Source organism: Nanorana parkeri, unplaced genomic scaffold (assembly GCF_000935625.1).
Source record: "Nanorana parkeri isolate BGI_ZX_2015 unplaced genomic scaffold, ASM93562v1 scaffold667, whole genome shotgun sequence".
Classification (NCBI taxonomy): Eukaryota; Metazoa; Chordata; class Amphibia; order Anura; family Dicroglossidae; genus Nanorana; species Nanorana parkeri.
Window position 1 is genome coordinate 547,726 of NW_017306935.1, and position 24,630 is coordinate 572,355.

The following is a 24,630-nucleotide window of genomic DNA, read 5'->3' on the forward strand; positions in this document are numbered from 1 at the left end:
CAGGAAAAGCTGTCAAAACACTGCAGTTATCCTGTTGCTTATCTCGGAGAAACTTTAATAGGTATAGGCATATACAGAAGCTGCATTAGCAGATGTAATTACATTATCATACAAATATGTAGTTTTGAACGTTGACTGTACTGTATGTGTATATTAATGTGCAGAGATGGTGTCAAAGCTTCTCTTGCAAGAAAGTCAAATGTCAATGTATCTTAATGGCTGGGGCCACAGTTCTTAATGTCAAACCCAGTTACAGATTTCTGAAGTGTATACAATAGGGCCGTATGTAATATAAATATGCCTATCACCTAACTAGGAAGATATGAGGAGTATGAAGAAATAGAGAACAAGAGAAAGAGCAAGAGGTGTTAGGAGAAGAAAGTAGGAAACTAAGCTAGACAGAGAAGAAAGAGAAAAGGGAGAACAGAAGGAAAAAGCTGACGGGTGTAATGAGTTGACTCATGAAAGAATAGGATGTGTGTTTAAAAAAATGCCAAGCTCCATCCATGGAAGTGATTACTGGTATATTCCTGGGTGAACTTGGTGAGTTGCTGGAGTACCAGCTCATCAATAATTTGTAGTTGGTTTTGACAGCAGTGGTAGTTAGAGAGCAATATTTGGTATTGTTTCCAAATGTGTTTCCAGCCTTCGAAATACAAGGTCATTAACTGGGTCTGAGACCCATTGCAAGATATATAAAAGAGTTGTGGGGATTGTCTCTACGGTGACAGGTAAATTATAGAGATAAGAGCCTTAGAGTGAGGATTATTTAGGCATCCATTTTCAAATGATGTCTGAAGTTTAAAACATTCATGCTGGATACAATGAAGAAGCTTTGAGGACTGTGGTTTATGGGTTGATAGTAGTACGTGGAAATATTAATGCCTTCAGGCATGATTATTTTATGGAGGCCTTGTTTTATTAAAATGTTTTTTGAGGCCTGGAGTAAATTGGGGGTTATCCAGGATTGTTATAAAGGTAATAAGATATCATTTAAATTTAATGCTTGACATTATACCATAGAGGCAATGTGTTACTTAAGGGACAGAGACCTCCACTACTCTTAAGTTGGTAAAAACACACATCTTTTTAGAAATCTAGGATCTAAAATAAGTAGTAGAATCAATTTCTTTAGGAATCTTAATATATAGGCTAGGACCAGAGATGCATTTTTGAGTACTGCCACCACAGCATTTTGTACTCTTTTTCCAAACTCCATAAGGCTACCTAGGGGAATAGGTAATATGCTAATATAGTGTTATATGGTTAAAACTAAGCCTGATGACTCCCAATGAAAATGGACATTCAACTTCAAGGGTTTTTCCTTTTTTAAGGCTTTATGAAGGCTTTATTCTGCAGAATTCTGCAGTTCCTTCCTATACAATGATAATTATTTTTCTTTGTGTAGCCAAAGTTATTAGAAAACTCAATGCAGAGTCCTTACATTCTGGCTAAAACGGTAAATACGGATTCCAATAGTATATATTTACACAGGCCTTGCCTACTATGAAAATTCCCTGCCGTAAAGTTCCTTTGCCAACCTCCTCTCCTTGTTGCCTACAAAGCCTTTGTTGGTGTCTCAGTAATAATTAAATTGTAAATCTATCTTTGTTAGGAAAAAAAAGAAAAGAATTGTCTCGGGGTCAACTGTATACATTCATAGCAATGTTGAATTAAAAAATGTGCTTATCTTGTTTAAACCATTTTATAAAGTGATTTTTTTTTTTAAATTTGCAATTATAGCTCCGCCAACCCCCCAATCCTATACAAATTGCTTCCTACTTACCTAGGTTTATGATGTGTTTGGATCCTTACATGTTGGGTGGCCCCACCAAAAGTCAAAGCATTTAATATGCTTTAAATTATTTTTCATCATGGTAATCCGCAGGAACGAAGCATCAAATATGATATAAACAGGGCCTTATGTGTCACGTAGAAGCAAAATGGGAAAACATAATGACAGAGGAAAGGTAAATGGAGCAGCTAGTGGACTGCTGAGGAATGGGACACATCAGGTCATCTAATCAAACTTTGTTTAAAGGTTAGGTAAACCAAACAACATAATACAGCCAGGGCCGGATTTACTCTTTCTGCTGCCCCGAGGCCGGGTTCCTCAATGCCCCCCCTCCCCCAATGAAGAATGGCAACCAGATGGTGGGGGCGACAGGGTTAGATTTAACTTCTTTTAATATTTTCTTTATTTTTTAAAAACTTTTTTCAATTTTTATTTATCTTATTATCTTTTACTTTTTATATTTTATCATTTTTTACTTATCACTTTGTTATTCTAATTATTTTTTTTACTTTTTTCAATTTTTATTTATTTTATTGTTTTTTTACTTTTTATCTTAACTTTATTGCTATCACATAGGAGCTAACAAGCCCCTGCGATAGTATTTGGAGGTGACAGGTTCTCTTTATTGAACCTGTCACCTCTAATACAGGAGTTCTAGCACAGTACTGTGCTGGTCTCCTGTGACAGCTGAGAGTGGAAGGCTGCGAGTGCAGCTCTCCCTTCTCAGTGTCTACACAGAGCAGAGCCGAGAACGTGCGCTCTCTGATCTCCATCCTGGACGAATGTGCCGTGGTCTTAGGTCCACCAGAGGAGCGGGGGACCCCGAAAACCCTGGCAGGAAGGGAGGCGGCCAGTGGCAGCCAGGTGAGGTGGGGACAAACCATGGAGGGGGAGGCAACGGGGGGGACGGAGCTGCACGCATATTACAAGTGAACTCTGCAACATCACTGGGATTACTTGTACTAAAACAGCAGCTTCCCCACTCTACATTTAGCCCTGCTTGCCCGAAGCAGGGCTAAATGTATAAACCCCCCCCCAAAAAAAAAAACTGTGCACCAATACCATTTTTCCTAAAACAATACAGACTAATGATTTCAGGACAGGGGTGGAGCACCAGAGCCAGGTCCCAGCTCAGCTTGTAGTTCTAATGAAAATGCCAAGTATCGGCACTGGTATCTGTGCATCCCTACTTTTAATCCTGCCAGAAACCCAATGCTTTGTGACTTCCTGTGCACTGAACTAAAACCTCAAACAATGTTATCATTATAAGCTTTTCTATCTATCTTCTGTGAGCTACAGAACTCCCTCCTCTATATGTAATGGAGACGAGAAGTCCTGTCCTAAAGTGACAATGTGGATCCTCCACAGATGCAGCAAATAGAGTGAGCGTTGTCACCCTACGGCAGGAATTGTGTTATTGGTAAATGTGAAAATAAATGTTAAAAAGGAAAAGAGAAACTAATGCAGCCACCACATCTATGGACTTGTAAGCTGCAATATATTAAATGTGGCTGTCCAATGTGCATGCTTTAATGTGCTCAAAGTGTGACCGATCCCTTAAAGAACATGCTACACCAAGGTAAACAAGTGAGTTCTGGGGACACGTCTTCAAGTATTTAGAATTTGTGTGTGTTCATATTTGTCTCAATGGTTATTTTGTATGTATGCTGTTTATTCAGATTGTGTCATGGTAATACGGATTTATTTAACCTCATCACTCTAACATTCAAAGCTTGTAATACATTATTGGTCATTGCTTCGGCATGTAATAATGTCATTATAAGTAGTATTGTAACTGACAAAGGTTGTGAGCAGAACCTGCACTATTACATTGACTTTACGCTGGCTTCATTATTTATTCAGCCAACCTCGTGTAACCATGTGCTATGTCAATAAAAATCCAGTTGCTGCATTTACCTTTGTGGGCCAGATGCTAGACTTAAATGCAAATGTTGTCCTTTCCATCCATTCCTGAAGGTTCAACTGCATTATTCCTCACTGACAGGAGTCAAGGAAGCACACCAATCACATCAGAGACCAGCTGAACTCCATCATTTCTTGACGTAATGATACGGGACGTTTCAACACTAGAGGTGTATTTATAATCAATTTGCAGAGCTGTTGGTTCTGCGAATCTCTGTGGTTGTTGTGTGTGAATGGATGCACAAAACAAACATTCTGGTATATTTGATAAGTTGAATGTATACTTATAATACTGCATTATGGCCACTAGGGGAATCTGAGGCGCATAGAAAATAAATGCGTTTTTCCTATGCTCCTCAGTGTCATCTAGTGGCCATAAAGCACTATTACAAGATGATATTTGAGAATACATTCGACATGAAGAAAATATAACAAGAAGGTTCATTTTGTGCATCCATTTGCACAGAACAAACAGGGCAGGGCCAATGGCTCTGCTCTGCAAACTGTTTATAAATAGACCCCTAAGCATATTCACTTGTCATACAAGCCAGAGGCAGACAGGTGACATTCAGCATTACTACAAATGCAGCTCAGCAAGCATGATAAAATTCAGAGACATCTGCAGAAATCTGAAAATGAAAAAAGTGGCATTCCTTGAGGCAAATGTGAATAGTAGATAATACCAAATTGCACATGCCATCAGAAACAGCAGGGGACAGAGTGTCACATGTATTGGATTGTTTGTTGTGATTTAATGTACCTCCTCATGTGTCACTTGCCCCTCCCTTTTAGATTGTAAGCCCTCACGGGCAGGGCCCTCCTTACCATCTTGTCTTAAATTGTATTGTGACAGTAATGTCTTCCTTATATTGTAAAGCGCTGTGCAAACTATTGGCGCTATATAAATCCTGTATAATAATAATGGAGAAACGTTACATTCAAAAAAAGGTAAATTAGAATATTACAGATCATGTGGCCATGTCGCCATTTTCACCTCCTAAATAAAAGAGTTTTCATTGCTGATAAACATGGCCAAGAGATTGACTGGCATGCATTCCTCAATCACAGAGTGCTTTCCTGAAGACGGAAGAGTCTAACAAATGGCTCAACACACATGAGCAGCTGAGAATTTTGTGAACAATACCCACCCAGTCTGGCGGTCATACATCCTGTGCTACCAGTTCATTTCATTTCCTGCTCAAGTGAGTGCCAAGGAGGGCCCCAACCATGTGCGATTTCAAAACACGACGTCCAGGTGCCCAGTGCATGCTTTGCTTGTGTATAGAAACTCGAACAATCACAAACATTGTTTTTGGTGCATATGACAAAATTACCAGCAGGGTTTAGAGCTCTTTTACAATAGAAGTGTGAACACGAAGTGGAATGCATACATAAAAAGAAAAACTGCCAACCTATTTTTCATTATTTGTTTGTATCTCAGTGCTGCTGATTTCCTTCAGCGTTGAGCTCAGCTGCTGCTACAGGTGGAGGGAGAGCATACTGCTCATGTGCTAAACTAAAGGAGGGAGAGCCCCTGCTCCTGTGATGCTGGGGAATAGCCTTCAACAAATCCATATAGGCAGGACAGGGGGGTGCTCACAATAGTAGTTTTGTGGCCAAGCTATGGGGGTGCTGCAAATGGCTTACAGGTATAGCATTCAAACTAAGCAAAGGATTTAGAAGCTGCTCAGAATTCAACCTATTGGGGCCCCTTGACTGCACAGTGGCTGTTTGGAATGTGTTAAACAAAATTCTTTTTTTTTCTAACTGCTAGCTGAAAAGAAGCTTAATTTAATAATGGCACAATCATTTGTTCTTTGTACCTGGGGTGCATATACTACTGGACTATAGAGTGAACAGAGAAACCCACAAACACCCCTCAGGGGAAGTATTTCTGTGTTAAGGTCCCCACACACCTTGCGATAATCGTGGGGAAATCCCACGATCGTACGTGTGTGGAAGCCGTGCGACCTCTACTACTGTACGGTCGCACGACTTTTATCTTAGGAACATGTTCGAAAACCCGTCGAGCATCGTACGATATTCGGCGGATGTGTGGCATGTTCGTAAGATAAAAGCCGGACGGGCCGGTGTGCGCAAGCGCACACTGCCCGTTCGGCATTGCAGTCATCGGAAGCCCGCCCCTCAGGGGGGCGCGACTTGCGATCATCACAAGTACGATCTGCCTGTCCAGGATAGGCAGATCGTACGTTTTTTTAAGTACCTTACAACCATCGCAAGACGAAAGTCTTGCGATGGTTGTAAGGTGTGTGCCCAGCCTTAATGGTGTGAGCATGTTTCCCTGGGCTGGGGCACACCTGTGCAAAGTTTGGCTTCCCTATGGATGGATCAGTTCAGTTCATCAGATCAGGGTTGCAATCAACATCCTGGAGTTGGAAGCAATTTGCCCATCATTACTTTATTGGACCCTCTTCTGACCGATCATTTGGTCTGGGTTTAATCAGACAATGCACAGCTGTGGCTTACATCATTAATAGCAGGGCATCCAGAGTGTTGCAGTGGCACCAGAAGCAAAATCTACCTTGTCCTCAGCCAAGCTTCATATTGCAGTAATCTCCATGGTACATATTCCGACAGGTAGATTCCCCCAGGAGACATCCTCTGGACCCAGGGGAATGATATCTTCATCAGGTGTTTCAAAACATGTCTGCAGTGGGGAGGGTGTTTGGCATGCCCGATGTGGTTCTGCTTGCATCGCATTTGCCTCCAGGGCAAGGGACCCGCCAGCAGATGCAGCTGACACCCTGCTAGCAGTGTGGGATCAGTATGTCTCAATGCGTTTCCTATGCTGAAGCTATTACCTCATCTATTTATAAGGATTGACAGCAAGGCCACTCAGGAGCTATGAGAGAGACTTGTAACACCAACATCATTTGTCTGTTAGCCTAAACCTCTACCATATTGGCCAGCTCTGTTATCCCAAGGACTGATGTTTGTCCCCGCTTCTCAGTCACTGGCTTTGCCCGCCTGGCTCTTTGAAAAATAGGACTTTTGTACTCACTGAAAAATCTTTTTTGCTTAATTTTTTTGAAGGACAGTGAAGATCTTGAATCTATGACCATTGGGTTATAACGCCACCTTCAGGAGTAGGACACTAGGCTAAAAACAAAAGAACTCAGAACTTTCCAAACAGTACCAGATTCAGGGGCTGATACAAACCTGGCTTTAAACCAGTTAGAAGTCTTCCCAGTCTATGATCAATGCTAGCCCCTACCATTGAACATTCACAGCGTAGAAATCACTGATTTAGAAAGACCTGAGCTCTTACGAACATGCCACACACCCGCCGACAATCGTACGATTCTCGGCGGGTTTTCGAACATGTTCCTAAGATAAAAGTCGTGCGACTGTACAGTAAAAACGGTCGCATGCCTTCCACACACCTTGCAATAATCGTACGATCGCGGGATTTCCCGCGATTATCGTAAGGTGTGTGGGCACCTCTAGGCTGTGCTTTGGTTTATGCCTGGTGTCCTACACCTAATGGTGGCACTATCACCCAATGGTCAAAGATTCAAGGTCTCCACTGTGTCCTTCCATGAACGGAAAAGCAATGGGATGTTTGTACTCACCGTAAAATCCTTTTCTCAGACCCCACTGAAGAACACAGCTCCCTCTCCTAATAATGTTATTATCTATTTGTGCTGCTCGTTACAACTGGCAAGGTGTAAAAGCCTCCAGGGGGATGGACTTTACATTCCATATGACTAGTGTTCATTTCTCCTGTAGGCAACATTATAACCCTAAATTGCTTAATTATCATCCAGATGTGTCCTTGGACTTGGAGAAAATAATTTTACATGAAGTACAAAATCTTTGTGAATGGTCGACACTCCTGAAAGTTGGCAAATCTACAATATTAGAATGCAACACTCATCTGTCAGTACCTAAGCAGGTGATTGATCACGCAGGTACAATTCAATTGCCCAGAGGCACGCCTATTCAATGATGTTTCCCTTAAAACCTACAGTCAAGCTCACTGAAACATGTATGTTTTACCTAAATGAAGAGGGGAGCAGTAAGCACCTCAGTGTGAATAGCAATTGGACCCATCTTCCATCCATCGCTCTTCTCACAGGTAGATGTCGACTACTGCAATACACATGACTGTCACACAATCCGGCCAGACTGGATTAGTTATTTCCGGTCTGTGGCTAGCTTTGCAATTAGTGTTTCCCAAATCTCTCTACACAATGAGGTTGATTTACTAAAGGGGTAGAGCATCTTCACTCAATAAATTGTAGGTGCATTCATTTTTGTATACCTAATCACGTGCAGATTAAATAAACAGGGATTTGATTTTCACATAATTGGAGAACTGAAGTCAATCTTAACTTAAAGGAGAACTATGAGGTGAGTGATTTCCACTCACCTCATAGTTCTAAGCCGACCTGTGACAATGAGACTGTCACAGGTCGGCTCAGTAGATCGGGAGGTGAGCGAACACATACCGGGTTCCCTCACCTCTCAAACCCTGTCACGGCTCTCTGCCGTGACAGGGGGAGGGGCTGGATTCCCCTCTCCCCGCTCCGATCTGCCAGGGTAACGGGAGGATGCTAGTTTGTGTCCTCCCGTTACCCCAAGGAGAACTATGGGGAAAAACACTGACCCCATAGTTCTCCTTTAAGCTGGCCATACACCTATCGATTATCTGCAGATTTTCTATGGTCAGATGGAAAAAGTGCAACAGATCCATCTCCGCTAAACTGTGTGGATGGAGGAATCTCCTGCTGGGCCAAGCTTCAGTATCTTCCTAGTTGGCCCCGCTGGCTCTCAAAATACCTGAACAATCTGATTGGATGCAGGCATTGTTCATGTGTTTTGACAGCCAGCGGGGCTGACTAGCAAGATACTGAAGCATGGGCCAGTGGGAGATTACTCCATCCACACAGTTTAGCGTAGATGGAGGAATCTGTTCGTAGAAAATCTGCAGATAATCTATAGGTTTATGGCCAGATTTACTGAGTGAAAATTCTTAAATCCTTTAGTAAATGAGCCTCATCAAGTTAGCTTCTTTTAAGTCTAAATAACTAAGTGGAGTCCTTGCCTGTAATTTGATAAAGTGTAAGGAGCATGTCATATCTGCAATCCCATGACTGACAGCAACTTGCCAGTCACAGGACTGCAGATATGACTTGCAGCATCCATCCCTTGCTGTCTGAAATGCCACAGAATCCTGCTCGCCAACCAGAGAGAAGCAACGGAGCAATGACTCCCTTTTTTTAACCAGTGAAGGAATGATACCATAAGAGGTGGTGAGCTTTTCTCTGCTCTCTTAGATATACTATTGCAGGCAGCGGTAGGATTATTAGCGTGGGCCTAATGGTGTTTAGTTGGAAGCATGTATGCCAGGGGTAGCCAAACATCAGTCCTCCAGCTGTGGTGAAACTACAAATCCCATAAGGTATTGCAAGACTGACAGGCATTGCCTCCGGAGGCAGATGCATGCAGGGATTCGTGGTTTCACCAGAGCTGGAGGGCTGACATTTGACTACACCTGGTGTATGCCTTTGCCTTCATCTAGAATCACAAACATTCAGCTTGATTGAACGTTTGTGTTTATGCCAATGGAGAGGAAAGAGGAGATAAGATGTGTGGTTTATTTGTCCAAGTCATGGTAACTGGGATATCATAATGAATGTCCAGATCCAGTGTATAACAGTAAGGGAAGTGTGTACATTTTCTTTCTTGTCTAGGAAACAAACGTTAGGACAAGTTATCCAATATGGCCGATTGACTTTCCTAGACACAAAGTGGCCAGACAGGGCGACTGTCATCTCATGCCTACAAGCAGCTTAAGGGCCATTGAGAATCACAGTAAGGAAACAGTAAACAAAAAGTACTTTAACATTCATACAAACAACTTATTGTTCAACAAAAAGGAAATAAAGCAACAAGCAGAATGTTTCCATTATTTGTTGAGAACTTTACATTCCGCATTTCATACAAAAAAAAAAACCTTAAACTATTTAACTGACAAACTGTACAAAGTTTTGCAGTTTTTTTTATCTCCCAACTTTTGAGGGAAGGGAGGGCAGGAAATGATGGCTGCTGGGACCTCAGCACTGATGGAAAAGGACTTAAAAGAAAAACAAGAAAAACTAACATGGTTGGATTGCTTTTTCCTTGGAGAGTTCTAGGATGATGTTTCCAGTGTTCCAACAATGAATATGTTTATAGTCACAAGCACAATCCTCTTCAGCATTGATGCCACTGCCATCCATTAAAAGTCCTGTTCTGTTTGGTCCAATATGGACTCTTATCGACTCCTCCCACCTCCACTGCTACTTCCACTCCCCCGAGGACCACCTCTCCACTGACTAGAGTTTATACTGCTGTTGGATCCAGATCCTCCTCGACCCCAGTTTGCCCGAGAACTCCTTGTGGAACCCTCCTCATGTTCTTGGGAGCTGGAACGGCTCAGCCTTTGTGACCTGGGTGGAGGTCCGGACATTTCACGGCCTGTATGGTGAAAAAAAAGACAGACACAGAGGAGAGATCAAATACAAATACACAATTGTTTTAGTATAAATAATTAGATGTGTTGGGTTACTTTATCATATTAGTTACTACAATGTAAGTTAGAAACAATACAGTACTAAAATAACTGGTTGTATTTATTAGGACCTGGCAGAGATGACAAAAAGTATTATCCATAATACAGATTTCTTTTTCTGATTTTTGCTGACATTTAATGTGCCAATGTACATTAGATTTCAGTCTTCTGATCTGACTTCGAATTTCGAGGGAGCACAATTAAAGTGAAGTTTTTGGCCATTTTAAACATCAAAACCAAAATTCCTGACCAAGAAGAAGTACCCTGCAGAGTGTCTACTACATTCATCAGCCAGAAAGTCTTGCTATGTGCACCACAGTTGAACTTCTTATTGGTTTGACTTCCACGGCAAACAGAGGATCCTTTATTGGACAGACACAAGGGGGAGGGGCTTTAATCAGAATTTAGGACCCTAGTAATAAAGGAACACAGAGAAGGGTATTTGGATGGTAAAAGGAAACATTAGAACTAGGGATGCACCGATCTATCGGCCGAAAATGGCACTTTTGGCTAAATGCCGAAAGTGCCATTTTCCTGCCAACACATCGGCGCATCCGTGATTTCTTTCCTCCCCGCTGGGCGCTGCTCTGTGTCCCAGCGGGGAGGAGAGAAAGTGACAGCCGGCCGAGCGCTGCGGGACAAGAGTGCTGTGAGCGGCCAGTGTCTCTCCTCCCACACCGCCGCCTATCACAGTGCGGCAGAGCGGTGTGGGGCCAGAGACAGCGCTGTCACAGGAGGCTGAGCTCTCCTCCCGCACCGCTCACTCAGCCTCCTGTGACAGTGTGTGTCAGAGAGGAGAGCAGGCTACAAACACTCAGATTATCAGTGATCGCTGAGTGTTTGTTGATAATGGAGTATATGGTATGGTATCCTCAATTATGAATGAATGGGAGTGATCTATATCCACTCCTGTTCATTCATAGTTGTGGTTACAGTAAACATACTCTATTCTCAAGTTATTAATGAACAGGAACACTCACAGAGGATTCCTGTTCATTGATAACAGGGGACACAGAAAAAGAGATTGAGGACTCTGTGTTCTGAATCTCTTTTTCTATTTTAAAGAACCTCTCTTTCTGTTTAGACCCCTAATATTTCCCCCGAAGCCCCTAAAAGTAAAGTAAAAAATAAAAATATTTAATAAAAAAAATGAATAGATAAATAAATATAAAAAATTTAAAAGTTTATAAAAAATAAAATATTAACAAATTAAAATAAAAACATTTTTGGTATCGGTTTCAGCCTGACAATTTTTTCTATTTCGGTTTCCTTTCGGTTTTTTAATTTCTAATTAGAACCTTGTAGTACCCTATTTTTAGACAGGACATTTAAAGCGAACTGTCAGACATTCAACAATTAGACTCAAACTAGGTAGTGCACACTGGGATCTGTGACAAAATCAGCTCATTTGTCTTTAAATGTTAACATTGCTTGGATAATTTTACCTTCAATATACCAAATTACAGATTCTGACTCAAAATAAACAGACAACCCTTCTCTACAGATTTAGAGATCCTTTTTCCAGAATTCATGTCTACCTTTCCCAGGGTCGTCCCCTGGACCTCCTATTGCATCCATATCTCTGTGATCAGGGGTTCCAGGCCCATCATGCCAAGGCCTTTTGCGTGGTGGTAAAGAAGCCATGTCCATGCCTTGTAAAGAGGAGGAACGCTCCCTGCTGGCTGGAGAGTGACTTTCTGGGGTTGGAATGTCCGTGTGAGGACTGTCCTGGAAGTGTTCTGAACCTGATGAAGAAAAGAAGCACATACATATATACCAATCAGATTACATGAAGAGCTTTTCTCAGACGGTGCAAGGCTTTATATGCCTTCTTCAGTATTCTGCTTTCATATCCCCTAGCTTTTAATCGATTTCTTAGGACTGCAAGGACTGCAGACTCTACAATCCTCATCTTTAGTGCAGTTTCTCCTAATCGGAAGATACTGCCCATAGGGAATATTTTTCATCACGTGCTGTTGAACTGATGAACTACCAAACCCAAGTAACAGGAGTATAAGTGCACTTGCCTGCCAGGACACACTGGTGTATGGTGATTATGTAAAAGGAGTTATGAACTAATAAGTTCAGTTCCTATAATCGGATATCCCAAGAAACATGGTTCTATGCAAGCCAATGTAAGAACTAGAGTGCACTGTGTCTATCACATGTGAATACATCAGCGGAGGATGATGGTTGGATATATTGGAACTACTTTTTCTTGGCTGTTTCTCCAGAGAAATTCCAGTTCTAGGCAAACATTTGATTGTATTGACATTATTTATTACTGAATCATGAAATATATATATATATATATATATATATGAACATTGATTTGTTTACATGAACGTCAGGATACCTGCTGGTAGTTTTGTTTTTAGAGATGTATATACATTTCTTGTTTGATTTGACTACAATGAATAAGGATTTGTATTTTTGTATATATGGATATAATGGTGGGTATACTTAGGTATGCTGTGTCCTAAGTCTACATAGTGCAAGTGCTTATAAGCGGGAACTCGTTCATACATTCATTTTTTATAAAACAAGGAATGCGACATTCACACGTGGTGAATCATTCACTCTATGTTAAAAAGCATTGCCCAGGTGAAATTCACCTGCAGTGAATGTCTAGTGACTGTCACAATGGCTACTTTATAAACAAACACCAAGGTCTTGTAAAGTTAGTGGAACAGTAAAATTCTTACTTCCATCTCTGCTTAGCTCTCGTGACTGGTGATTAGGCCCCCGTTCTGAAGCAGGAAACCGGTCTGGGGTAGGTAGAAGTCCCTTTCTTGGTTCTGGTAGAAAATACAAGTAACAAAGATATAAATTGTACTAAGTAGAAGCCCACCAATCAGATTACATGAACAGCAACAGTTCACAAAATAGCTAACACAGAAGACGGAACCTCACCTCTCTGAGAACCTCGGCCACGACCTCTACTAGAATCTCGTCCTCTCCCAGGTTCATCCTTCATATCATAGCTGTCATCAGGACCAAATTCATCTGAATTAAGGAATCCGTCCCTCCCTCTAGAGCCACGACCCTCATGTCTTGAGGGAGCAGACCTGCGGTAACTAATTTGAGCATAAAAAAAATCAAAATCAATTTTAAAACAGTTAAATGAATGAGGACTGGCTGGTTTAAGTTATAATAGGCATCACATATTTTAAAGAGCAATGGCAGGAAATGATGAACCACAATCATATTTATAAAAAAGTCTTGTTATGTTAGAAAACGTTTCTTGTATAATCCTACATAGAGCCTGGATGCTTGTAAATGATCCCATAGGAACTTTGAGAAGATATGTCTCTTACAGAGAAAGATTTCTTAGCTACTCACAAGTGGGCAAAGGAGGGGTACATATGTACTGAGACTGCAATGATGATTACTGTGCCCTGCAGGGGGTTGGGGGGCATAGGTCTCTACTAAGACTCCAGTGATGATTCATCTGTCCTGCACAGAGTGGCTGGTGGGCAGGGCCGGATTTACTCTCTCTGCTGCCCCAAGGCCAGGTTCATCAATGCAGCCTTCCCCCCTCCCCCATGGAGAATGGCAGACCTGCAGGCTGCATATAAGCGATCTCGGCAACATCGCTGAGAACACTTGCACAAAACAAGCAGCGGCTTCCCCGCTGTACATTTATCTCTGCTTGCCCAAAGCAGGGATAAATGTAAAAAACAACTACCTGCACGTCGCCCAGAACTGCATGTCCCGGGCATCGGGAGATAGGAATTCCACACCCCTGCTGCCTGGAGGCCGGGCCTTGGTTGGCCTTGAGGGAAATCTGGCCCTGCTGGTAGGAAGAGTGTCTCTACAGAGACTCCAGTGATGATTCCTATTTTAAGCTAGCTAATCAGCTTCCATTAACATTTGATTCACAACTGCATAAAATCTCTCTGGGAAAAGTGTGTTTGTTTGACTTGCTTATCGTGCTATGCCAGTTGTGATTCTAAGCAAATAATTAGCCTTGAAGGTGCAGGTACCTGCTAAGATTCTTTTTAACTTTAGTATTCTACAGTTACCTGTACAGTCCCTGCACCCAGAAACCAGCTGCCATTTCTCCAGATTAGGAAATGAAAGCAGACACTGGGTTGGCTGCTGTAGAAAACAGCTAGTTTTCGCTATTCTTATAAATCTTATAAAGAGGTCTTTTTTTCCTCTGTGGTTGACAAATATTGGATGTATTGCAGATTTATGTGCTCTTTAAGATGCTATGCTTGCTAAACTAGAGGAGAACGCAAACCTAAAGCTGTTCTTTTTCATCCATCCCTTAAATTCAAATGTCACACAAGAACATTTTCCTGCATTAATATAATAATCTCAGTTATAATGGCTGTGCTATTATATGTTACCTTTCATCTCGTTGTCCCCGAAACCTCATATCCTCTTCTCTGGGATATTGGTCATCAGAGTGCCTCCGCCCCTCCCATCGGGCTGAATCTCTTTCTCGCTCAGGGTAATCTCTGTGATTGGGGGGATATTGTGGACTAGATCCGCCTCGTCTCCATTTGTCATCGGCAGGACCTCCCCCTCTTCCGTCAAACTCATGTCCACGCGGTCCAAAACGATCATCCGCAAAGAACTCGTCAGGGTGCTCCTGTACCTCAGGTTGTGGACCTCGTCTGTCAGAAGGCCCTCTATTGTCTCTGGATTCCATCCACTCTTGCCCACCTCGGAAAGGACTTGGCTCGCGCCGCCGTTCAGGCTGGTGGTTCGTGGGCCCACGCCCTTCACCTGAAAAGAAATATGTCTTATGCTTCTGCACTTCTTACAGCAACATGTAGGCTTAGTGTTAATTTTCAAATAGTCTCCACTAGGGATGCAACAATACAATTTTTTCGGTGTAGAGTAACGATATTTTTTTTGTTGGTACTCACCGATACCGAGTGCCCCCATCATCAGGAAGTCGGGTGGCAGATCACGACCCATTGCCCAGCTTCCTGATTGCCTGGGAAGCCAGTGTTCTAGCGAAAGAACACCAGCTTCACTTGCCGAGACTGTCTGGCTTCCTGACCAATCAGGAAGCTGGGCGGCGTGTCGTGAGCAGCCATCCAGCTTCCCGGTTGGTCAGGAAGCCAAGCTGTCTAGCAACAAGTGAAGCCGGCTTCCTAGCCAATCAGGAAGCTGGACGGCATGTCATGACCCGCCTCTTAGCTTTCTGATTGGCTAGGAAAACGGCTTTTACTTGTTCCTAGGCAGCCTGGCTTCCTGGCGAATCAGGAAGCTGGTTCATTACGTGCGACCCGGCTTACTGATTGGTTAGGAAGCCAGGCTGCCTAGCAACAAGTGATGCAGGCTTTCTAGCCAATCAAGAAGATGGGAGGCGGGTCATAACCCACTGCCCGGCTTCCTGACTGGAAAGGAAGCTGGCCCCATGCTCCCTCGGCACTGCCGGTCATAGGGAGATCTCCCTCTGACCGCAAGTTCCGGTATCGGAGGTAAGTATCGGAGCATTTGGGCTAGTACTCACTCAAATACTTGGTATCGGCACCAATACTAGTATCGGTATATCCCTAGTCTCCACCATTATTAATGTGAAATGACAAAAGCGAGGGGTAGGATGTTGCCTTAATTTCTGAAAACCAAAAAGTGCCATTAGAAAATAAAATATATACCTTTATTAGAACTGGGTCCTTGTCCATGAGGAGGTGCACGACCCTGCGGTCCCAGGCCCGGTAACAGAGGAGGAGGAGCCTGGCCCTTGCCACCCTATGGAACAAATAAAGTGCCAAGTTTAGCTATTATGCTGTGCACTTTGTAAGGCAAGTATGGGTTGTCTGTGTAGTTTATACTTTGTCATTTGAGATTTTGATGTGCATTAAAACTATTCAAATAAAAATCCTTATCACATCACTATCTAAAATTCTTTCAAGACATAGAAATGTTGGTATTTTTGAAGTTAAGGGATATTGGTACATACAACTTATTCCAGGCAGGATAAGAACTGACATTAAACAGACAGCATGGGCTGATTTATTATGTAGTCAGGATTTGTGTTCCAGTTTTCTGGAATGAGAGAACGGTAGAGGCCTCACTGAGCTGCACCGATATAAATCAGAGCTGACTTGTATTCACATCACACAGAGGCAGAATCACTACAGGCTTCATTTTATATCACAGGCCAAAAACTTGAATTGCCTTTCCTCTTTATGGTGATCAGGAAACTAACTATTCACTACCTATTGATGACAGAGTTTGCTTTCTCTGCAGTTGTTAAAATGTCTTGTGTGAAACGTGGCTTCTAACACTCACTACTCCTTGCCTGGTTTTCCTGTTCATAAGTTTAATACTCTTACTAGCCCAGAACAAGTATGCAAATCAAGTGTTTTGATGTCAAATACTGTAATGTTGTTCCAGGTAAGTGGCTTATAGCCAAAGATAGCCAGGCAACTAGCATCCTCAGAAGTCAGCAATGGCAGAACGGTTATTTCTCTCATTGCAGGTTTCTTTAAACATTTCTTCCCAATGCTCTGAATGAAGCATGACCTCCTTTCTATTAAAGAAAACTTATGCCACCCAAATGAGCTTTCATTTTTAAACCCTCTATAGCGTAATGCATATATATAAAGGCAGCACGGCGGGTGGGCCTCAACGCTCAGCTGCCTAATATATGCATTGTTCTGGGGCAAGTTCAATCAGTGCCCCCAGAGCTGTGACTGAGCTGTCACCAACAGCTCATGGGCAACCACAGACAATGAGGAGCCAGAAGATGGGCTCCCGATTGCACCATCACTGTGCAGCCAATCACAGTAGACGGATGAATGGGAGATCTTCCTATGGGCCTCCGGTATCACAGCCCCTTTAAAGGGCCACTTGCAGCAAAGGATTAAATAGCTGCATTCCAGGTGCATCAAAACAAATGCTGTGCAAAATCATACAGTAGTTTTCTTTATAAATCAGCCACATTCACAGTGGAAAATAAATACATAAATGGCCCATATAGTGAGCTTTACTTTAAGGTCACTGCAAAGGACAAGGGGGCACTCTTTGCTGTTTAACCTTTGCATACGGAAAGAATTATTCACAGTTAGAGCTGTGAAATGTGGAATAGACTCCCCCAGGAGCTAGTTCAGTTAACCAGTTTAAAAAAATATGGCTGTGTTCCTAAATGCACAGAATATTACTGGATAATGACTTATTACTATAATAAGCACCAGAGATTGTTGATCCAGGGAATATCCGATTGCCTTATGGGATCAGGAAGGAATTTTCTTCCCAGTTGGAGCAAATTGACCAATACTTTCCTTTCTTTGCCTTCCTCTAGATCAACGGTGGGTAACTGTGGGCATAGCGTTCTATTTGAGATTTTTCTTCTCTTTTTCTCTTATCTCTATAGGTTGACCTCGATGGATATCTTTTTTTTTAAACCGGACTAACTATGGAACTATGAAAAAAGTCAGAAATGTGGCAGAGAAGGACACTTGCTCTATGTTAGGAAGCAGGGATCTCTTAGCAGCAAGCTTTTCTAAGGTTGTGACTGCACTGCAAAGAAAACAAAATTATAACACAAAGAACTTCTTTACATGCAATTAGAATATATTTAGCAAATTAAAAAAACTTTAATTGGGATTTAGGCTTCTTCTTAAAATGCAAGTTGCCTGGCTGTCATGCCAATCCTAAAGTCAAAGCATCTAATCTGCATTATTGGTCTGGTTCCAAGATTTAAAAGGAAGAAGCCGTTGGATGAGTAAGAGAATCAGGCAATTAGCATTTTCAGGAGCAAGAATTCAGCAATAGAAAGTGTGTACTGGGAATGCTAGTAGGGAAAAACGATTCTAAGCTAATGCATGCAAAATATATTTCAAGTGGTTTGCTAATTTCTGGTGAGAAAAAAAAACAAATCCACCCAGGAATGGATCTTTTTTAATTTAGCTTAATCAACTTTGCAAGGAACGCTCAAAGCTCTTCCACCTTTAACTGAATAGTGAGCAATTGTTTACAGGGTATCTAAAGCCAAAACTTTTATTGATTTTTTTCCGACATTTATACCATTAAAAAAATCTCTATACAAAACAAACCTTCTCCATTGGAAGATATTACATTTTCTGACCGAAAATAATAAAATAAATTGTCAGGCCGAAACCGAAAATCATTTTTTTTCTTTTTTACATTTTTGTTCAAATATTTTTTTTTCTAAACTTTATTAAATATTTTAATTTTTTTACTTTACTGTTAGGGGCTTCGGGGAAATATTGGGGGGGTCTAAACATATCCCTGATATTTCCCTCTCTCTCTTATTCTGCAGTCCCTGTTATCAATGAACAGGAATCCTCTGTCCATTCATAACTTGTGGAAATAGTATGTTTTCTACATTTACAATCATGGATGAACAGGAAGTGATGTGAATAAAGCTTTGAAAAATTTCCCGCAATGTGTTTGCAGCACACGTTCATTATAGTGCAAACCTTTACGTTTCAAGCACAATAAATTTTCACAACACGGGCAATTTCAAGGTACACTCTTCTCAGCTGATTAGATATCATAGCAATTAAGTGTGCTGGTTCCTTAGCTCTCTTTTGGAATATCGACCAGAGAGGGAAACTTATGGTGGCTATACACTGTGCGAATTTAGAATTGGCCGAAACCCACAGGGTGGATGCCGCTGTTGACTTCCTTTTGGCCGGCATCCCTTGATCAGCTGATTGAAGGAACTGGTTAAAAAACCTTCGTAAGAACAGAGCCGGCAGCAATCAAACTGCTGGCTCTGCCCATATAACCTGACAGCGGCCGCAGGCGGGGATACCTCGAACAACACGTTCGATCAATTGATGGAGGAATCTGCTCTTTTTTGCTCAGCCCGCGGGTTAAATGAGGAAAAAAAAAAAAAGAGAGCAGTGTATGGCCACCTTTAGTACCTTTAACTCAGAATCTATTATTATGTATGGAACTCGGAAATATTTGATAGTTTAGATGTGAACCACTTGCAATCTCAAGGTGACAAGCACACCAGCACCTTTCTACAGGCTTAAAGGAGAACTATGACATGAGTGATTTCCACTCACCTCATAGTTCTAAGCCGACCTGTGACAATGAGACTGTCACAGGTCGGCTCACCTCTCGATCCTGTCACGGCTCTCTGCCGTGACAGGGGAGGGGCTGGATTCCCCGCTCCGATCTGCCAGCGCTGACTGGCGGAACGGACGGGGGAGGGGGCGGGTACAGCTGGCTCTGCCTCTAGATAGGCAGAGCCAGCTGTCACTCACGCAGCTGGGCGGATCCCGTCATCTAAGTCGGGATCCGCTCCAGGTGCGGCGTCTCAGTATACCGCGAGCTGTAGCTCGCGGTATACTGAGCTTAGGGTAAAGGGAGGACGCTAGTTTGTGTACTCCCGTTACCCCAAAGAGAACTATGGGGAAAAACACTGACCCCATAGTCCTCCTTTAAGCTGGCCATAAACTGGTTGCATTTCAGCTGAACAGAGTGTGGCCCAATCGGCTCGGCACGGCACATATGAAATTATTCAAGTCAAATTCCATGTTGAGGCCTTTCAGTACCAAACTGTCTGCTTTATAAATCCATTTGGTTCCATTTTTTGCCAATTCCCACTTCCAGTTCTCCCCTCGCCAGTTTTATTCCTATGCGCAATTTCCCACATCAGTGGTAGCAGTAGATCTGAAGAGGTGATGGATAGCACGCACCAGATCAATACGCAAGGGTCAGTGTTTATTTTGTGGACTTGTACACATTGTAGTTGGAAAATTGGATTTAAAGTGACATTAAACCCTCAGATTTTTTAACATAAACCAATACTGTAATGTGTGCCTTACTGTAATCCATGGTAGTTTCCCTTATCTTTGCTGCTCTTCCTTTTAAATCCTCATGTCTTCTCATGCTTGGGGAGAACTTCCCTTTGCAGCTGAGTGCCTCTTCCTGTAGTGCTGGCTCAGGTTGTGAACCTTCACACAGACACCATGTATCCATTTCATAGACAAGGCAGTCTGCTGCAAAACAGAAGTTCTGCCCAGCATGAGAACAGATACAGATTTAAAAGGAAGAGCAGCAAAGAGAAGGGAAACAACCATGGATTACAGTAAGGCACACATTACAGTATTGTTTTATGTTAAAAAATCTGAGGGTTTAATGTCACTTTAATCATACCTGTGCTATTGGCATTCATTGGACATTGTGTATTTGCCATGTGTAGATGTTTGTGATTATATGGGTCACTATTATCCATGTATATATCACTATAGATATTTGACAGCTTTCAGTACAGTAGAGCGTGGCACATTTTTGTATTCATAACATTTAGTGTTAATTATTATAGTGCTTGCTGCAGGACAAATATTGGTGCAAAGCAATTTCTCCTATTTGATAATAGGCACATCATTTTAACTTTATTTTTTAGTGACAGAGTTGCTTTGACCTAGAAACAGATTTTGATTATATATATATAATTTTAACTTCATAGGTTTTAATTGAGAAGAAAGGGGCGAAATTAAGACAGCTTTCTGCCCCAAGCCTGTGCCTGAACAGTGAAGAACCAGCAGAATACTAATGGGTCATTTCTTTGTATATTCCTTTTCTGCACATGTGCTCACTCTCCCAGTCTAAATGGTGATGTAGAGGGGCTACAAGAGGCAGATACCAAGTCAATTTCCGGTGCTTACACTAACTGTATATAAAAGAGACACTTCATGATGTTTTAATTAATACATACCTACATTAATTGGTGTATTTGCATATTTGCTTGGAATTCAGCTTCAATATCAACATAATTGATAATGGGCGAGTTGAGTTACTTAGACCTCTAAACTAAATTAAATGCGTTATGCCTGAAAGGCTGCACATTATACAGATTCTCTGGTATCCTACACGAGTTTGCTGTCCGTGACTACTAAGCGTCTGTTTACACACATGTATTAATGGGACACTGTCCAGTGGGATTTTTTTTTTCTGAAAATGCTTATGGGTCTACCGTAGTTACTGTGACAGGAATGTGAGCTGAAGTTTTCCCTCATTCATCTAACTAGATGATATATTAGGAAGAAATGGACAAGGACTCCATGTGACCATGTTTAGTCTGTAAAATATGAGTACAGGTATTCCTCACTTAACGACCGAGTTCCGTTCCTACGACCAGGTCGTTAAACGAATTGGTCGTTAAGTGAGGAACTCCATACAGTACTGTACTGCATTAGTACAGTACTGTATAGTGTTGCAGATGTACAGTACTGAACAGTGTACAGTACAACGGGCAATAAAATACTTACTGGGACCCGCAGTGAAGAACGGAGGAAATCACTTCAGCCGGCGACACGTCGCACTGACGATGACGCGTAAGGTCGGAGGTCGATCGGAGGACGGTCGTAAGTGCGAGTGGTCGTAAAGCAGGTAAGTCGTAAAGCGAGGAATGTCTGTAATAACAAAAAGATGGTCTGTCTAAAGGTGCCCATACACTTTACAACCATCGCAAGACCTTCATCTTGCGATGGTTGTAAAGTGTATGGGCACCTTAAGGCTGGCCATACGCCGATCTATTTTTCTCGTTCAGCCAGAGGGCTGAATGAGAAAAATAGAGAAGATTCCTCCATCAACACCTAGGAGCGTGTCAATCGAGGAATCCTGCTGTTTGAATTATATTTTGACAGCGGCCGCTGTCAAAATATAATTCAAACAGCAGGATTCCTCGATTGACACGCTCCTAGGTGTTGATGGAGGAATCTTCTCTATTTTTCTCATTCAGCCCTCTGGCTGAACGAGAAAAATAGATCGGCGTATGGCCAGCCTTAAGGTGCCCATACACTGCACGATTCTCGTACGAGAATCGTGCAGTGTATGGGCACCTTAAGGCTGGCCATACGCCGATCTATTTTTCTCGTTCAGCCAGAGGGCTGAATGAGAAAAATAGAGAAGATTCCTCCATCAACACCTAGGAGCGTGTCAATCGAGGAATCCTGCTGTTTGCATTATATTTTGACAGCGGCCGCTGTCCAAATACACGACAAGAGTGTGCAGCTCATGGGCTGCTGGCTCCTATCATACGAGAATGATCAGCTGATCGGGGGATGCCGACAGCGAGACACACTGTGTGAACTTCAGCCGGTTCCTCAAACACCAGTCGAAATTCGCACAGTGTATGGCCATTTTTAGTCAATGGATTGCTCATTTTACTTGCATGCATGTTGGTACAATGTATCTGCTGTGACGGTGGCAAGGTCATACAGTTGTGCACCTGCAGGTAAAGAAGCTATAATGTTAAAATTTCGTTTGAGAAAAAAATTCCTTTCTGCTACACCCACTGTGGTCGAAATAGATCATGGATTTGACCACATCAACTAATAGAAAGTCAAACGAAAAATCTTTTGCACAAAGGTTTATTCGGAAATCTACTAGTGTGTGGCCAGCTTTACTCTAAACTGAGGAGTGGTAAAAACTTTTAAAACATCACTTTTAGCCAATTTTGGGTAACGTAGAATTTTGACATATTTGGTATCTATTTACCCGATGCAACCCAATCTTTTATATTTGGGTATTATATTGTGTTTGTGTGCACTAAAATTTAATTTAGTGTATTTTTTTCCTAATAACTATAATAAGCATTTATTTTTGAACATATATAGCGTTTTGTGGGTTTTAAACAAACACAAAAACAAACACAAATTTTTACACGTGTTAAAAAAATAAAATTGGTCTCGTAAAAACATCCATGTTGTAAATTATCTGCACTCACATGTCAACAGATCTACCACAGCAACCCGAAAAACATTAAAAAGTGAGCAGAACAGAAGAACTTTGTTAAGAAAAAACAAACAATAAAAATGCAGTATACCCTAAATATGGGTGTAACATTAAACATGGTCAGAAGGGCGGACTATGATTTTAAACAGGGATTTTAATTTTCAAGAAATATAACTGTGTAGTCTTTCTTACAAAATTATTTTATTTTTTAGCTTTTCTTTAGGCTTGGGTCGATGGCATCAGATCGAGACCAGTTTGAGAGCATTCAGAATTCCTTGACAGGTGCATTTGAACTGCAGTTGACCTCCTGACCTGCATTTCACCTGCTTCAAGCTGGTTTTGCATTCCCAAGAAATGTATAAGAATGAACCTGTTTGAAGCAAACAAAAGCCCTTTGTCACAACCTGAAATTTTAGCTGGAGTGTCAAAGGATTTAGAAGTCTTCTGGCATCTGACAGTTGGTCTGCCAACCATGCCATGGTGACATAAGGTCAATCCACAAAGCCTTAAGGTGCCCATACACCTTACGACCATCGCAAGACCTTTGTCTTGCGATGGTCGTAAGCTCATTGAAAGCTCGTGCGATCTGCCCATCTTGGACGGACAGATCGTACTTGCCTCAGCGGTGCGGGCTTCCGATGACCGCAGTGAAACGATCACTGCAAACGGGCAGTGTGCGCGTGCGCACACCGGCCCGTTCAGCAGTTGTCGAACAAGCAGCCCACTAACCCGCCGAGAATCGTACGATTCTCGGCGGGTTACACCTTTAACCACCAGCCAAAGACACTATTTTTAGCCCGGAGACTGTAATTTTTACATTTTATTGGACTCAACTGAAAATAATAAGGTTTTTGTCCTTGCTCCAAAATCTTTTTTATTTCCATTGCCGAACACAGGATTTCAGAAACTGTCAGGTGATACTGCCGCTTACAGGAGGTTAGGACACTGGCAAGCGGACATTTTTTTTGTAGGAATGCAACGATATCGGTTTTTCAGTATCAAGTACCGATTTTTTTTTTCCGGTACTCGTCCATACCGAGTATTGGTGCATTGTGCCCTGATTATCAGGAAGTCGCCCGGCTTCCTGATTGCCAGCTTCAGAGACTCCCTGACCAATCAGAAAGCAGGGCAGCGAGTCATGATCGGTCAGGAAGCTAGGCTTGCCTAGCAATAAGTGAAGCCTTCTTTCTAGCAAATCAGGAAAGTGGGCAGCACGTCATGACCCGCCTCCTGGCTTCCTGATTGGCCAACTTCACTTGTTTCTAGGCAGTGTGGCTTCCTGACCAATCAGGAAGCCGGGACGTGAGTCATAACATTATCTATGAATTATCTAACAAATCTTATGAGTCAGTCCCATTGAGGTACCCATGTTTAACCACTTGCTGACCGGGGTATTAAACCTCCTTCCTGCCCAGACCATTTTTCAGTATTCAGCGCTGCGTTACTTTGACTGGCATTTATTCCGTCATGCAACGCTGTGCTGAAATGAATTTTTTACAATTTTTTAGAGGCAGATAGAGCTTTCTTTTGGTGTAAATGTACGTCCACCCACCAGGAAGCATTCGCCGTCCGCACATAATTTTACAATGGGCAGACGGCAAGAGGTTAATAGGAGGGTTAATGGATACATATTATTTTACATATTGTATAT

At 42.1% G+C, this 24,630-nt stretch overlaps 1 protein-coding gene across 5 annotated transcripts in view; it reads right to left on the reverse strand.

Annotated features, from left to right (window-relative positions):
• Positions 1-9,640: 9,640 nt before the first annotated feature.
• WDR33 (WD repeat domain 33) overlaps positions 9,641-24,630 on the reverse strand; it is a 64,795-nt gene continuing 49,805 nt past the window's right edge. For 4 of the 5 annotated variants that reach the window (XM_018563500.1, XM_018563499.1, XM_018563498.1 and 1 more), the window contains 6 exons: positions 15,919-16,007; positions 14,651-15,034; positions 13,209-13,372; positions 13,001-13,093; positions 11,834-12,040; positions 9,641-10,201 (listed from right to left, as the gene is read on the reverse strand). In XM_018563500.1, the coding sequence (XP_018419002.1) occupies positions 9,999-10,201; positions 11,834-12,040; positions 13,001-13,093; positions 13,209-13,372; positions 14,651-15,034; positions 15,919-16,007 (1,140 nt within the window). In that variant the 3' untranslated portion in view covers positions 9,641-9,998. Of the gene's footprint in view, positions 10,202-11,833; positions 12,041-13,000; positions 13,094-13,208; positions 13,373-14,650; positions 15,035-15,913; positions 16,008-24,630 lie in introns of all 5 variants that reach the window. The other variant, XM_018563497.1, reaches the window with a different exon arrangement.